General features: G+C 43.9%; 1 protein-coding gene across 2 annotated transcripts in view; it reads right to left on the bottom strand.

Annotated features, from left to right (window-relative positions):
* LOC148041491 (MBOAT (membrane bound O-acyl transferase) family protein) overlaps window positions 1–17,425 on the bottom strand; it is a 295,547-nt gene that overhangs the window by 34,772 nt on the left and 243,350 nt on the right. For both annotated transcript variants that reach the window (XM_087680155.1, XM_087680163.1), the window contains 6 exons: window positions 5,631–5,682; window positions 5,458–5,520; window positions 5,269–5,378; window positions 3,153–3,245; window positions 2,341–2,422; window positions 2,182–2,259 (listed from right to left, as the gene is read on the bottom strand). In XM_087680155.1, the coding sequence (XP_087536281.1) occupies window positions 2,182–2,259; window positions 2,341–2,422; window positions 3,153–3,245; window positions 5,269–5,378; window positions 5,458–5,520; window positions 5,631–5,682 (478 nt within the window). The remainder of the gene's footprint in view (window positions 1–2,181; window positions 2,260–2,340; window positions 2,423–3,152; window positions 3,246–5,268; window positions 5,379–5,457; window positions 5,521–5,630; window positions 5,683–17,425) is intronic.

Raw genomic sequence — 17,425 nt, 5'->3', positions numbered from 1 at the left:
TTGGGATTCTGTTCCTTCTTCCAGTTAGGGATTCCCCATATGTTTTAGCAGTATGGATCACTAGACTGGTTATTGGATTAGCCGTGTATTGAACGTCCCCTTGATCAGAATAGCCAACGAGTTTATATCACACAAGACCTTTTGACGATCTTGCATGCTGTCATAATGGCAGCAAGGTATTTCTAGCCAGCAAGTCCATATCACACAAGACCTATTGACAATCTTGCATGCCGTTATAATGGCAGCAAGGTATTTCAACAATGAAGATGCATGAATTAACAGAAGCCTCGTTATCTCTTATATCTTTAAGTGTACAGTCCACCCAAACCAGCTTCTGTGAATGATCAGGTTGAGTTGAATAATGTCACCTCCATTATTCAAGCTGATAAGCTTAAAGATTCTGGAACTGAGTAGAATTTGGCCATGCTGACACATATCTGAACAACAGGAAGTGGCTTGTCTGGAATGGTTAACTAAGATGTTATTTACCCCTTTTAGCGATATTCTTAAGGGTTTCACATTTTGAAAAAATAACCAGTCCTGAAACCAGAAGATCATCACTATTTCTTCGGTGCCTGCTGTGTCAAAGCTTTTCATACAGCTGATTCACCACTTTGATACTTGTTTTCTAAAAGGCAGCTTGCATTTTGGATTACATATGTTGACTCATTATGGGATGATCGCTGACTGTCTCAAAGTTGTCTTCAATGTTGATTACATCCAGGCCAAAATGGATATGTCCCATCCAGAAATACAGAGAAATATTTAACCCTGTGGGGGGGGAGACATATGTTGACTCATTATGGGATGATTGCTGACTGTCTCAAAGTTGTCTTCCATGTTGATTACATCCAGGCCACTATGGATATGAACCATCCAGAAATACAGAGAAATATTTAACCCTGTTGTATCCCCCCCAAGGCCCCAAAAAGAAAAAAAGAAATCATTAGAAACAAACCCTAACAATTGGAAAAGGCACCTAGATTCTGGTGCTCTTTCTAGAGGCAGTAAAGACTGAAGGAAACACTGCTTTGGCCACAGAATCCACTTCGTATTCAAAAATTGGTTTCAGTCATTTATTTAGTCAAAATCATCGCTTCTGATCCAATGCTGAAGAGGGAAAATACAGTTGTAATTTGCAGAATGTCATTGCATTGATTTACTCCAGATCACAACCAGACTCTATGCTAGCAACAGAGTAAAGCCTTTGACACTGTCCAATGCAAGTAAATTGCAACAGCAATGCCATAAGATGGGATTACAGCAAGGATTATTTTGGCAGATGCATGCTAATCAACTCTTGAATCTTCTTATTTTTAAACCTGGATATGTACTTCTCAAATCCCATACTCCCTAAACTCTTAATTTTCCACTAGGAGAAAGCACCTAAAACTTTTCATCTTCCATATGAAACTTAACTCTCACTGCACAATGTCTCACAAAATGAACTAGCTCATAGAAGTCCAAGTCCCCATGGGCTTTTTAATCCTTTCCTTGTTGGCGAGATTCCTTCCAAGGCATTTCCCCCTTGTGATCTCTTTATGAAATTGGTTCTCTTTTTCACCCTAGAACTCTCCCCAATTGTGGCTCTTCAAGTCTCACATATACATCACATTCCATAATTCAAACTTTTCTGTCATTGTTCAAGGTAAATAATTCAACTAACGACCTGAAGACTTGCATCATAATTGTTTATTAGCTTCATAAGTGGCTAAGAGTATCTTTTGAGAATAATTCATTTTCAATAACTTGATATTTGGAAATTTGTACGTTCCCCAAAAGTATATGACCCTCCAATTTTTTATTTTCTCATCCTCTGATTGAATACAACCCTTGCAAACATCCTCAACTTATGATAGTTTCTAAACCTCAAAATTTTGTTGTCTAAGGCAATGCACAGTGACGACCTCAAAGCTCAAGTAACTGTTGTATATACAATGATTTACAGCATATGTGTGTTACTACCACAGTGCACCATCTTCGGATCTATTGGTATGCCTAACTCATGACCCTTTTTTTAAAAAGTACATTTTTGCCATCATATTCACCCTGAAAGGTTAAACAAACCAATCACTTGTCTCATTTAAAAAGTCTCTTTTACTATTGATCACTACTTTTCTCATTTAACAATGCTATTCCTTGCCTATTAGCATAAAGTGAGTCAAAAGAAAGATGTTGTACCATGAGACCAGTGATGTTAACTGCTCCACCAATTGCACAGAGCTCACGGTACAATGGTGACTCCCGCAATGGTTGCATCTGCAACAATACACAACCGATGCTGATTGTACCTAAATAAGGCCCAAGTATTTCAATTAATCAATAGACATACAAACCAACCATCTTCATCTGCATCAATGTTTTGATACAAAGTTCAGGAGCCATTAGTAGGCAAGTCACCCATGCCCAAGATAAAAGTCTCCTGAAAAAAGAAAGTTGCTTCATCAAATGTGTAAATAACAGGAGTCTCAGCACACAGTTTAACCACTGAACCTTATACAGAAGAAAAGCACTGTGCAACTGTTGATTGAGAAACATGAAGACATCAACAAATGAGTCTCCACATTTTTATAACTTGAGTGTGTAACAATATGCAAGAAACTGATTAGCTGAGGGCTTTCACTTTGCAATTAAAGAACTAAGAGTGGAATAATTTCACAATGTACTTGCAATTAAAGAACTAAGAGTGGAATAATTTCACAATGTACTTGCAATTAAAGAACTTTGAATGGTAGTGTGACTGATGTACTTGCAGCTTTATTGCATTAATTTGTTCATTTTACTTTTGTGTGCTCTTGCAATGTGAAAGGGACAATTGTAAAATTTAATCTCTTACGCCATAATAGAGATGTGGATGATTTCCCTTTGCAATTCTAACATTCAATTTCTTAGGGCATAATAGAGATATAGATAAGTTCCCTCTGTAATTCTAGCATTCAACTTCTTTTGCCATAATAGACATGTAGATAAGTTACCACCCACAAGCATTCATTGAGCAGAAGTTGATGATGGATGGGCATACAAGCAAACAATAATGAAAGCCCTATGAAATCCAAGTTAGCATATATGAATTAACCAACTGCCTTCACAATTGTACCCTTAACATCTTATCCATTCACTGCCTCTTAAAATCTGTGACTTCGCTTTCTTACCATTCCAAATCATGCCATACAGCTACAAAGGTAAAGATACACCAGATATTCAACACTCTCCAACGAGCTCCTCCAAGAGGTATGTATAAGTATCTGGAAAAAGAACAAAGAGTGAATCCAAAGCCTTTGATAGAAGACAACAAGAGCTTAGAAGCACAATTAATTTTTTAAATATGGGTATAATGTAGATTTCAGATAAAAGACAACAAGACCTTGAAGATATAATTAATTCTATTAATGTGTGCATAATGCAGAATTTAGAGCCAGCATGAGTTTTGAAATTCATTATAATCCCATCTCAACTAGATGAAGTTCAAAAATACGGATGTTGCCTACAAACTACAGGAAAAAGCACTAAGGATTATTCACCTCCTCAGGCAAAGAAAAGATATTCTAGATTAGAGTTCTGTCTCAACATTGTAGGACCACAAGATTGCACTATGCAACATGTACTTTTCAGTGACATACAGAAGCCACTGAAATGGTTTGGAATCTCTCACATTCAAGGAGTTCATCAAGGTGCAGGTCGAATCACGCCAATTTAATTTTGCTGAGTCACCTGGACAAAAGAGGTTGCAAGTTCTTGCAACTCGTAGCAACTACTGATACCCCAATTTGATCTGTTCAATCATCATAGAATGATGATATTCAAGAAACCGGTTTTCCTTGCCATGTGGATTTAGCCTTGGGATCCGTTTGTCTCAGCTGGATATCAAATGAGGTGTGTTGTGCGCTATTAAGGCTCAGATTGACATCCAGAATTCTGAAGTCCGCAAGTCTTGATCTAGATCACCCAACATTAACTTTTTGTTTGCTTAAACCAAACAAAATCATTGCACTAACTGTCCTAGCTATGAGAGCAAGTTGATGTTGGAAAGTAGCTGAAAATGGACAGCATTTTCAAGAAATGTCAACTACTTCTATTGTAATGACCCACTCAAATAATGTCTTTCTCCACTCTCCAATTTAAGTAAGAGTTGTACACGTAACAGACTACCATAGATCAAGAAATGGAGAAGCTTCATAGTGTAATAGCCCACTCAAATAATGTCTTTCTCCACTCTCCACTTAAATTAAGGGTTGTGCACATAACATACTATCATAGATCAAGAAATGGAGAAGCTTCTTATGCTTTCTCTACTTCTGCTGATCGGAACACCTGCAGGTGGGCCATCATCATGCTGAGTACCCTCTGATCACACCTTCTCCTTATCTCTCTTATATGGTGTGATTAAGTGACTTCTAGGAAATTGTTTACAAATAAACCAGTTTTACATCAAGCTTCCTGATTCCCTAACTTCATCTGCATGAATCCCAAGAGTAAACACAACTATTTTGTATTAGTCTTTGCAACTATTCATACAAATGGTCTTTATCTTAGGCTGCTGACCAGTATTCTCTGGTCTTTGAGCATATTTTATGTCACCAGTCCGATTCACCTGCCTCAACAAATCAGTCTTTCTGAAGGAAACATGAATCCCTCAATCATCTTTGATTATTTTTCCTTGGGAAACAGGAATCGCTCAAACATGTTCTTAACCTTGTTGTTTCAACATAACAGCCATATTGAACTGTCAACAAAATCAAAGGGCTACAAAGACACTATTAGACACCACATTGAACTGTCAACAAAATCAAAAGACATTCTAGACACCGGTTCTACATCAAGCTTCCCATTCGATGCCTTCATATGCATGCAAGTCAAGGATAAATACGACCATTTTGTTTTAGTCTTTGCAACTTTTCATACATATAGTTTTTTCTTAGGCTGCGGACCAGCATTCTCTGGGCCGTGTGCATATTTTATACAGTCATCAGTCCCATGTACCTGCCTCAACAGATCATTTTTCGGAAGGAAACAAGAAAGACTCAATTGTCTTCACTTATTGTTTCTGAAGAAAATATAAATCACTCAAATGTCTTCTTAACTTCTTTGCTTCAACATTACACCCATATTGACCTGTCATCAAAATCAGAAGGCTACTAAGACATTCTTAGACACCTTACAAGTCAAATGGTAAAATGATGCATCCCAACTCTTCCAGAACCCAATAATGTTTAGCAGTTCCCCATTTAACGTGGCATTTTCTTTCTGGACTTTAGTAGAACTATATACCTCACAAGCCAACGATTGAAGGAGGCATGCCAACTCTTCCAGAAGCCCTCAATATCATAGCAGTTATTTATACAATGTGGCATATTCTCTACAACCTCAATACCACCCACCTGCAATAAAAAGGACTTTAGCAACTCATGCATAATTTCTAGATGCACATGTATGAGCACTGCTAGAAGAGATGCTTACCAAAGCCCAAAACCTAAAAAAGCGCCATATTAGGAGAAACTTGAGCCACATAAAGTTCAATACCTTCAAAAGAAAGCAATGAGCTAGACTTTAGAATTGCCTAGCACAAAAAGGCTGGCATGTTTGAAGCTAGAAACTGAACAGTTTCCAAAAGAAAATAACTGCAAACTTACCCCATATCCTACGACAAAAATGTCCCACGGTGAAAGTGCTTGCCAAATGCCACTATGAATGAAAAGATAGTTCAGTTCTTGTCCTAACATATCAGCTGTACTTCAACAAATAAACTATATAATATCTTCAGGCCATGAAGTTCCAGCAAGATTCAAATGCATGCATTAATTAACCTTAAAATTTTTAACACAAAATTGAAAACTTCAAAAGCAGAGTTGCTAGCCACTAGAGAGTTAAGTTCGTTAGCTCAACAGCATATCACATCCACACCTTATAGATAGAAGACTAGCCCTAATGGCTCAAGCAACAAAAATGTGAGCATTTCTTGCTCAGCTGACAAGTATTTGTGGAGTTGAGCATTGCCTGACAGCACGTCCCTCATCGTCCTTCAGCCAGCCTTTTTCTCTTGCAGTGTTTCATAGAAACCCATTTCATGCAAGTTCCAAAACCTCTCTTATGTCGAAACAAATTTCTTTCCCAAAGGTCGAAAAATGTAACTTCAACACAATCAAACTGTCTATTTCCTCTTTGTTTCTGTAATAAGGATTAATTCCCAGTATAGAATATGATTTAGTGACATTTTTTAGTCCTCTTCCAAATGCATGGCTCTTAAAGAGGATATCATGTCATGCTCAACAGGATGGTTGTGACAGGGCAGAATCTTCTTGATTCCAAGAAGCATGACAGCTTTTGATGCAATTTGGAGCTTACATGGCAATAACTAATCAGATGCCATCTCACTCCCCCTAAACTCATGCTCGGAAGTTGAGGTGAAAGAGTTGAGACTTGCATGCCTTTGGAACACATGCAGAACAGATAGCTGCTCTCAGACCTAGGTAGATCATGTAGACGCATGAAGACGTATGACCCAAGAAGGCAATGCACTCAACATTCCTGATGCAAATAAGCATACTAGAGACAAATAGGCAGAGGAACAAACTATTACTATTGTTTTCTTAGCTTTCTCTGAGACAGCATCTTTTCTTTTCCGAGGGTCCTCTCAGTCACTATGTAATTGAGCAGGTCTAATAACCGTTGACAAGGACATGGAAAAAGCCCAAAGGAAATTCTGAATGCAGCAAACTGGATGATGAATGAATGCTGTAAAGCAAAGACTGAGGATACTTTGATAGCAATTGTTAAAATAATGAGGATTAGGGGAAAAGATATTGAGGGGAGATTTTTATTGAACAAGAGAAAGAAATAAACATAATAAGTTACAACCAAACTACAAAGAGGAAGGAAGCACAACCACTTACAGGTAGAAAGCTGATTACTAGCTGTTAAACATAAGTCATGCTATATGAGAGAAACGTCCCTCATAGGTTTGTGCTTTTGTTCCCATACACATGCAACGTGTCACCAAGAACATACCAAAAGTCCTTGAAAACTCACACACTGAAAGACTTTACCCACATACCATAAAGTTACATTAGGATTTGTTGCACACACAAGGCTGCTTTATTAGCAGTTTCTCTAAAGCCCAGGGATAGGATAGTTTCCATGCAAACCTACAAGACTCCTGTAGATGTTCCTTCCCAACACAGAAATTGTCATGTGTTTCCACAAATTTTCCCACAGTTCTTACCACAAACTGTCAAATGCTATATTTGGACAGCAAACCGCATAGGCCTCAAACAGCAGTAGTCTGTGAGAACTGAGGCCTTCAAGTTTTCACTAAAGTGTGCACCATGTTTGACTTCCAAATCTTCAAACTTACCTCCTTGTTCGAGACATGTTAATTGTGAATGTCATCACTGCATGATCAATCCTTTTTTTCAGAGAGACTCTTTTAGGAGTTTTGCAAAAGGTTCAGACGTGGAAAGGTCTCTTCTCCAGAGGAGGCATCCTTCTTGGCCCTTGTAGGCATTGCAACTAGCTGAGACAGGATCTTCACTTTCATGGAGAACAGCCGTCTTCAAAGAGAGGACTTAGTTCAGGGAGAGTTCATAGGCTGCTCTAGAGATAGAGCAATGGTACATTACGAGAGAAGATGGTAGTATATAGACCTGAACTGGTATATAGACCCGAACCCACCCACTTGATGGATGGATGGATGGAGACACTCAGCTTATCAGAGAAGGCCTCTCCAAATGTTACAATGGCATCCAGGAGAGTGGGTTTGAAAATACTCATTCCAAGGTAGACCATGCAGCGTAGCCTTCTTTAGCCACAGCACCAGGCTGAGGAGGAGGATTCAAATGAACAGGATCACAGCAGTGCCAGCAGCCAGTCCTCACTCATAGAGACAGGTATCTCAGATCCCTTTTTGTCAGAATTTTGGAGGAGGTCGGACGACAGATTTAGGCCTACAAACATTTCTTTATTCCTCAGGCTAGTAGCTCATAGCAGTATGCAGTTGATTCATGGCTCAGTTATGGCAGGGACCCAGTGGCATGTGTTGAGATATGGAGAGCTAGAGAAGACACGAAGGCATTGTCTATAAGATTGTCCCAGAGCTTAGGAGGTGTGGAGTTGTGCATGATCCCAATCTCTAGAGCGACTCAATGAGCATCTGCACCCCCCACACTGCATACACACCTATCCTCCACCTTCACAGGCACCTTTTCTCCCATCTCAAGCAGCCATCTTGCGTTACCACAATCTCCAACTACAGCACACCCCTCCACAAAACAATGCCCAAGAACTAGGCTCCCATCTCAGCCCCTCCCCTGCGGTCCCACCTGCCCCATGCTGCAATTTCTGACACTTCCCCCACTTTTCCCTGCACTGCATCCTGTGCTGGCAGCAAAGGCACCCTGGTCTACCTTCCTGTGCCATTTCCTCCCAGCCTGTCTATTACATCCTTTGACATCCAAATGTACACAATGGTCATGAAGTGACTTAGTCCATTCATGGTTAGCGAAGCTAAGTCCTATTTATAGGACTCAAGCCTATTGTGCACAACCTTGTATGATGACCACTCTTGGACTCTAGACCTATAGGCCAAGGCATCCATACACCAAGATGGTGTGGATACAAGTATGGGATGCTAACTCTTGGGATGTGGTCATGATCTAGCATGTTGCTACCTCCTAGACTCGAGGGTGAGCCCATTTGGATCTATGGCTTGAAGGTGAGTCTGATTTCCATCCCCTATGTTGTGTCTCGTGTGCAAGTTGGATCCTAGGCAGACATTTCATCGGTTTCAAAGCATCCAACTGCTATCCAACACGAGATTCAATGGCATGCACAAACCTGCTCTTTCTCACGGAACTATGATGGTTCATGCTTGACAAGCATGCTTCTATCTTGTTCATAGAGGTATGGGACACTACGAGCGATAAGGGCATACAAAGGGGGCACGTTTTGCAGCTGGTGGATACAACAAGGTATGCTTCTTCTCCGGTAGTAGACTCGTACTCATGCTTAGGGTGGTGTTGAGATGATGCATGTGTGCAAGTGTCTTCGATGGTATTGACAATTAGGGCCAGGAGAACTTTCACTTCAAGCCTGTAGCAAACCATCACCAGTAGCTAGGATCCTATAGCTCAGATTTGCATCAAAAGTTTGCTTTCACATTAACATTTAATGTTAGTATGGCCTTTAAGGTTAATGTGTCATTGCCATTTAATGTTATTGGTATTATGAATTCTAATGGTATGTCACATTAACATTTATCATTAATTTTAATGCAATCTAACATAAATCGATTGTGATGGTTTTAACCTTGGTGGAAGAGAAAAAATGTTGGTGTCGAGGAGAGAGAAGACTAAATTTTTAGATTTAGTTGTGCAGAGAGAGAAAGAAGTACAGCTGAGAGAAAGAGGAAGAGAGAGAAAACGAGACTCTTCGTGGCACCAACTGCAAAAAAAGAGTGAAAGAGATAGGATGAGAAAGAGGGAGGATGTGTTGGTTGGGAGCCCCATGCGTGGAGAGCTAAGCAAAACAGTTACAAGGAGACCATGCAAGGAGGCTGCACTTTCACGCCAAGCAAGGTGGCTGCACCTGCCAAGAGGAAAAGACCTAAAGGGGCTGTGGTGGTACTTACATGCTTCTGGGCTAATCTATGCCTATTGCATGTATGGTTACTGACACACTCTAGTTCTGATAGTCTTCAGTGCCCATTGTTCCTGGCTTCTTTCTTCTTGGTTGCTCACAGTTGGTTGGCTAAGCACTTGGAACTGCTAGGCACACAACATTTGCAACCCGCATGGATGTTTTGGGGTGAGAAGGGTGTCAAGTCTATTAAACAAATATGTCAATGCGTTTTAAAATGTTATCTTGATGTTTCACTTCATCCCTCCAAAGCACACCCCTTAAGTAGGCCCCTCAAGCTACCCCTTTGCTCTACTTTTTCTTAAAGTTTAAATTCTGCATTAAATGAAGAATGTTTGTTTAGTATTCTACTATCACTGGAGTCTATAACCTCTCAGCTCTCCTCTCTCAAACATGTTACCTTGTGTACTCTCAAATAAAATAATATTTTACTCTCTCTCTAACTTTCTCCATTATATGCACCAATATTTTCTATTGACACCACGGCCTCTCACAATGTGCCTCCTTTCAATGCACCAATAATGAGCAAACCTTCACACACACACAAGCGTCGTTCCAAAGGATCTTCTTCCATGATGTCTAACACAAACTCATCTCTTCATGCAGTTTTGCAAGCTCAAATGAGACATGCAACAATAGTTGGCCAAGTTGCACCCTCCCACTTTCCATTTGTGCCCATAGTCATGACGACCTTGTGCCTTCACTTTCAACATGATCCCTTTAAAGGGGAGAAGAAGGTATATGATGATGGTCTATTTTGAATGTGAGAGTTTGATGACACTTAGTGCATCAGAAAAATACAAATAATGCTACAAGAGTGTACGCTTCGTGGGCGGGGGTACGCCCAACTCCAAACATGGGTTAATTTTTCAATCCGTTTTTCCAAAGTAGTTTGAGACCCACGACTGAATTGAAATTTTCTCCAAGTCATTTGACCTGTGGAAGAAGACCATAGACATATATTCACAAGAGTTTAAGGACCATCTTCATAAAACAAAGGCCCTAGCTAACCCCCAAACATTACTCTACATGCACTATCTTTTTGGGTTGCTGCCAGATTACTAAAACAAGGTGCTTCCCATCTCTCTACATTCTTTAGAGCATGTCTACAAGTACACCAAGAAGATAACATTGTGGCAACAAGTAGTGGCAGCCAGTCAGACGCTGATGCTACCTTCCAACCCACACAAGAAGAAGGGTGGTAAGCACAAAGCGACTCGCAGTGAGGATCACTCTAAAGGTTGCTGTTTTGCATGTTATCAAATTAGGCGCTTTCACGAAGATAGAGTATCCATAGAATGAGAAGGCAAAATCAACTTCAAAGGCCTTAAGTAAACACTGCAGAAGCTCCAAGTATTTCTATTAAATTTTAGCAAAGGATAGCTTTGTTAATGCAAGTGGTTGCAATGCTTGTTTCGTGAGTGAAACTATGTTTGGTCCACATGATCTCTTGAAAGTCGTTCGCATTAGCGGCCATACAATTACAATCTTATTCGATAAGAGTTCTACTCAAATTTTTCTTTCTTCTCAACTGGTGCAAAGATTTTGACTCCCCGTAGCACTACTGACCAAGAATATCGTGTCTATTACATGAATGGAAAAGCTTATGCAGGAATTTGACTTTGCGATCCATTACCCAAAGGCTACAACTAATATGATTTTCGATGCCCTTAACCAAATCTGTGAGGTCAAGGCCTTGTGTTTCCCCGACATTTTGACTCATTCATGTCTATCTCTCCAAAGGCATTACCAAACAATCCTCACATTTGCACATTTTCGCAATTAGTCAAAGATAGACTTGGCAACCCAAAAAGCTTTGGTAGTTTGAATACCCCAATGCTCGCTACTAAGAAACGAATGGTGGAAAAGTATTCCATTCGTATTGGATTACTATTTAAACAAGGCAAGTTGTGTGTGACTAATGATCAAGATATCCGCAAAAAGATTTTATACAAGTATCTTGACGCATCGAGCGTAGGACAACCTACCATACATCGGGCTTTGGCGTTCATTGCTCACTAATTTTATTGGCCACACATAAAGACTTTGGTTGAGTCTTACGTGCATGAATGCCCATAATATCAACTTAATAAGGATGAATAGCATAACCAAAGAGGGATGTTACATCCTTCAAAAATTCCCAATGAGAAGTGGAGTAGCATTTCTATGGATTTTGTTGTCGGATTAACCCACACAAATCAAGGTCCTGATGTGATCTAGGTCCTAGTCAACTTATTGAAAAAAATGGCTTAATCCATTTCCACAAAGACAATCGTCAAAAGCCACAGGATACATGATATCTATATTGAGTATCTTTAAAGACTTTACGGTTTGTCCAATGAAATAGTCAATGATCAAGACAATTCACTGGCCATTTCTAGCAAACAATTTTTTACAAACTGAAAACTAGATTGTCTATGTTGGCTTTGGAACAATTGAGACCAATGGATAGACCAAAAGGACAAATTAGACTGAGGATATGTTGTGTGCATATATCTGTAGGAGACAATTATCATTACCTTCCTCAAATCGGGTTTGCTTATAACATTGCTAAACATTCGGCTACTAAGTATAGTATGTTTATGCTTATACACAGTTATGAGCCCAAACGATAGATTGTCATCAAGCTCAAGGGGGTAAAACTACAGTCTATGATCAACTTTCTGCATGATATTCATGAGATGGTGGCGATTGCAAGGGAAAGCAATAAAACAACCTAGGTCTCTGCCATGTTTTATGCTAGCTAGCATCATACTCCTCAAGAGCTCTAGGAGGACATATGGGTTTACCTTTAAGTCCCAAAGGACTCTGATTCAATAACTACCAGCAAGTGTTATAAGTTACCTTTGAGGTATTGTGGTCCTTTCCAATTACCAAGAAGATAAGTAGTATCTCCTACGAGCAAAATTTACATCGGAGATATAAGTTCACCCAATGTTCTATGAGAGTTGTTTGAAAGAATGTGGGGCAAGGTTAATTCATAGTTCTAATTAATAAAGTCTCGCAACTCAAGGACACTGCTCATTATGTTTCACTTGAACCTGAACTGTTTCCTCACTATAGGACTAAATGATTGGGCCGCCCATCATCTGGGAGAAACAACTTTGAGGAGCTCACGGACGTCACATCGCGATACTGTCCCCCCGCCCCGATTACGCACGCCCGTCCGTCCACCTGCGCCGTCCGACTGATTGCCCCCACACTGTTCGCTCTATCCGACTGATCATGGCCGTCCGACTGATCGCCCCGTCCGACTAATCGTGGCCATCCAATCTTCGCCCCGGCACTGCTCGCGCCCCCCCGCCTTGACGTTTTGCAACGGCCGCCTATCTGCCCTTCTTTTCCCCAGCCTAGCAATAGAGTATCGCCAATTGGTGGAAGACTTTGATCGGCTCTTCGGCACTATCCTTCCCGCATTCTTCACAGATGCACTGACAGCGGTAGGAGTCCCAAAAGTATGGGTGGTAGTGAAAGAGGTCAAGAATATCCCATAGTTCCTAGAGATTGAGGCGGGTGGGCACTCCTTTAGGCAGCAGGTCATTGTGACGGGGCAGCCAGGGCAATGCCTGCACTGCCACGACTTTGGGCATCAGGAAGTAGGTTGCACGCGTTTCGGAGGCAAGGTGGCTCTGCCGATAGGCCTGTAGGTGGACGTTGATGGCTTTACACGAATCTAGAGATGACAGAGAGGGAGAAGGCAAGGGGGGGCGCAGCCAACGTCTCAAAACCAGCCTCGGCAAGGAGTAGGAGGGCGTGTGACGCCGCCTCCGCAGAGCACTCCACAGCCCCCTCTACCCGCCCCACCCCACAGGACCTCAACACCCCACATCCACCACCCGTGCTAGAAACTACCTCCCATGAGTCCCCACAGCCCTCACACCCACCTCCCTCCACATCCCATGCCCCCCCCCCCCCCCCCCCCCCCCCCGAACCTGGCCCACAGCCCCCCACTTCCAAGACCGCCAGCCCCCCCCCACACCCGCCATGTACTTCCGTCCATCCCACCACCCCTCGATCATCCTCCCCCCCACCACCTCCTGTACCGAGCAACCCCCCTGATCTGCACCTGGTTCAGGCAAGTCTCCCCCAAGCCCACCTGCCCTCCGACCACAGGAGGTGATGAGCCACACACGCCTACGTCCTCTTCGCACCAACAGTCCCCCCCCCCCCCCTCATACAGCCACCAGCTCATCCACCCTTGCCGCCCGTCACACTTTCCCGAGACAAGCTCACCTATTGCCACAAGAGTTCTTCCGCAGTGGCTTATGGTCCTACTTGAGAGTTGCTGAGCGCAGAGAGTTCCCACTACCTCTAGACGTGGGGATCTTCATGGTTTGTAAGTCAAGGAGGGGCAAGGTCCATCTTCTAGCACCACCGGATGGACCAAACTATGCTTTTTTTCTTCAGCCCTCTCACTCAAGGGAGTGGACGACGACATAGATAGAGGAAGAGTTGAAGAGTTAGGTGGAGGACCACACCTCCCAGTGGATGGGAGAAGAAGGACTAGCATTGTTTGCACAGCAGTGGCCTAGTTGCATGATGGACATCAATTGGTGGGCTAGTGCCGAGGTCCCTCACCTGAGCATTATCTTTCGAGCCCCTCCACAGTGGAGGGCTCCGAGGGATCTGATCGAGCGGCCCTTGGCACACGCGGCCCGTTTGTACCAGTGCACAGAGTCTCGACTCTCCGCATGGCTGGTACATGCATTGGTAGTACCACCTGGAACGTCTATCATCCCTATGCTCCGGCCGAGGGCCACCATGGGGAAATGGAGCTCACCGTCTAGATCGGTGGTAGGACGCACCTGCATGCCTCATAGCTCCTCCTCGTCATCAGCAGCCTCCACACCGAACAGATGCCTGTTCGGGCAGCCACAAGTTTCCCTATGAGCTTACACCTCGCATCTTGGAATGTGAATAGCCTCCACTATAGTGGGGCACGTGGTTCTAGGAAATTGATAGTTCCACGGAAGCTGTAGCCTGCCCTGGCCAGACGGATTAACATCTTACTTCTACAGTAGCACAAGCTCACCCTTGCTCAGGCCCAGCGGGTAGGGAAGGTACTCCCAAGCAGCTTGCACACTTACTGGGAGCACGCCATAGGTGCCCATGGTAGGAGTGGAGGCGTGTGCACCTCTATTGGTCCGAGTCTTACCGCTTGTGTTCCGGACCACGGGACGATAGTGGCAAGGAGGGTGCTATAGATCAGATTGGATATCGGGGGCACTTGCCTTGGAGTCCTTAATATCTATGCCTTCACGGAGGTTAGGGCACGCAACACGTTCTGGATGGAGATCGCGGAAGGACTCCAAGAGCTGGATTCCTAGATTGTTGGAGGAGACTTCAACAACCTGGAGGCTTTGGAGGACCAGCAGGGCAGAGGGAGAAACTACCAAGGCATGGTCGGGGAGGAGCAGGAGGCAAGGGAGGTATTTCACCTGGCAGTAGGAGCACGCGATGCTTGGAGAGACTGTGCCTTCCACAGGAGGAAGAGGTCGCTGGACTTCTCCTGGGGATACAGACGGCTAGGTAGAGGCCTGTTGGAGCGATTGGATAGGTTTTATGTGGGAGAGTGGGGAGGCTCTCGGGGAGGCCAGATTGGGCAATTGGCGGGTACCACATTGTCCAATCATTGTCCGGTTCTCCTGACACTAGATCCCCTAGCATTTGCCCTAGATTCACAATGTTGTCGGATCCCTGACTCGATCTAAAGGAGGGAGGAGGTGACGAGACAGACAGAGCACATTTGGACCAAAGAGTGGGGCAGGAGGGGCCAGATCGCAAAGGAGGTTGCAGAGGCCCTAGCTAGGTTGAGTAGGATGGCTGTCAAGAGGCAGCCATACAGGCCAAGCAGCAGAGCTGGGAGGAGGAGAGAGCACTCCGACGGGACCTTGCACCCACGCAGAGATTATTACACGTAGCACCAGGGGATCCCACTCTCCATGCAGAGGAGGTGCGTGCGCGAGCAGCCATTGCTGGTCTAGAGGACATGCGCTCTGAGTTCTCTTTTTGCACCTCAGTAGCTTTCTGGGCGCGGAAGGGGGACACGATGTGCAAGGAGTTTCTTCAAGTGCACCAGCCTCGCACCTCAGGAGAGTAGATACGCAGCCTCCAAGATCAGTATGGGAGGATCCGTTCTTGCCCATACGAGGTGATGGAGATTGCCACCGACTACTGTAGTCGCCTCTTCCAGCAGGAGACAGCCTCAGCTAGAGGACAACGAGGTAGCAGGTCTGGGATAATATCCCGCCCCTTGTTACAAAGGAGATGGGACCCTCCCTCCTAGCACCCTTCACAGAGAAGGAACTAGAGGAGGCTTTCCATACACAGGACGGGCAGAAATGCCCGAGAGAGGATGGCCTCTCTAAGGCTTTCTTCACTACCTTCTGAGAACTGGTAAAGGACTGCCTACTGTTGGCCTTTCAGGAGATTTTTACTTCAGGACAGATGCCAGGGAGTCTATCGGCAGGCCTTATCAGTCTTCTCCCCAAAGGACGAGACCGGTTGGAACCTTTGCAGTGGAGACCAATCACCTTACTGTTACTAGCCTATAAGGCACTGGCAAAGATGATTGGTAGGCGATTACGCCCCTTGCTTCCTGACATCATCCATGACACACAGGTAGGCTTTGTCCAAGATAGGAGCATCCTGGACAATGTATTTACCTTCTTTGAGGCAACAGAGTGGGCCCAGCACAGTGGGCAGAGACTGGCCGTGCTACTCTTGGACTTTGAGAAAGCCTATGACAAGGTTTACGCAGCCTCCGACTTCCAGTAAGAGAGGAGACCGAGCTATTAGACTCAAAGTATGCAGATGACAGATGACACAACGCTCTACATAGAGGACGACGAATTGATGCTGGAGAGAGTGAGGTTGGCTCTTGAGGTGTTATGTTTTGCAGCGAGAGCGATAATCAACTGGCGAAAGTCGGTTGGTTTCCTCACAAACCCGGACTCTAGCACGTGGTGGGGCGTCCACCTAAGATTTAGATGGCTGAGCAGAGGACAGACCGTTCGGTACCTAGGGTTCCAGGCGGGACTCGACATCACTCTTGCCCAACAGTTTCTTCCCAATCCACCCTGTCATAGGCTTTCTCGAAATCCAAGAGTAGTACAACCAGTCTCTGCTCACTATGCTAGGCCCAATTTGTCACCTCAAAGAAGGTGAATACATTGTCTAGGATGCTCCTATGCTAGACAAAGCCTGTATGCGTGTCGTGGATAATGTCCGGAAGCAAGGGGCGTAGTCGCCTACCTATCATCTTTGCCATTGCCTTATAGGCCACTAACAGTAAGGTGATCGATCTCCACTGGGAAAGCTCCAACCGGTCTCCCCCTTTGGGGAGAAGACTGCTGATAAGGCCAGCCGATAGACTCCCTGGCATCTGTCTTGAGGTGAAGATCTCCTGAAAGGCCAACAATAGGGGGTCCTTCACCACTTCCCAGAAGGTAGCGAAGAAAGCCTTAGAGAGGCCATCCTCTCCCAAGCATTTCTGCCCGACTTGTGTATGGAAAGCCTCCTCTAGTTCCTTCTCTATGAAGGGGCTACGAGGAAGCGTCCCATCTCCTCTATGACGAAGACGGGATATTATCCCGGACCTACTGTCTACATCGTTGTCCTCTAACTGAGGCTGTCTCCTGCTAGAAGAGGCAACTATAGTAATCGGTAGCAATCTCCATCACCTCGTCTGGGCTAGAATGGGTCCTCCCATACTGATCTCGGAGGCTCGTATCTTATCTCCAGAGGTACGAAGCTGGTGCACCTGAAAAAACTCCCTGCACATCGTGTCCCCCTT

This window comes from Lygodium microphyllum, chromosome 1 (genome assembly GCF_053477565.2).
Source record: "Lygodium microphyllum isolate KBCC chromosome 1, Lygodium_microphyllum_v1.1.10, whole genome shotgun sequence".
Taxonomy (NCBI): Eukaryota; Viridiplantae; Streptophyta; class Polypodiopsida; order Schizaeales; family Lygodiaceae; genus Lygodium; species Lygodium microphyllum.
Note: the sequence above shows the minus strand (reverse complement) of the source record. Positions and strands in the feature narration are given on the sequence as shown.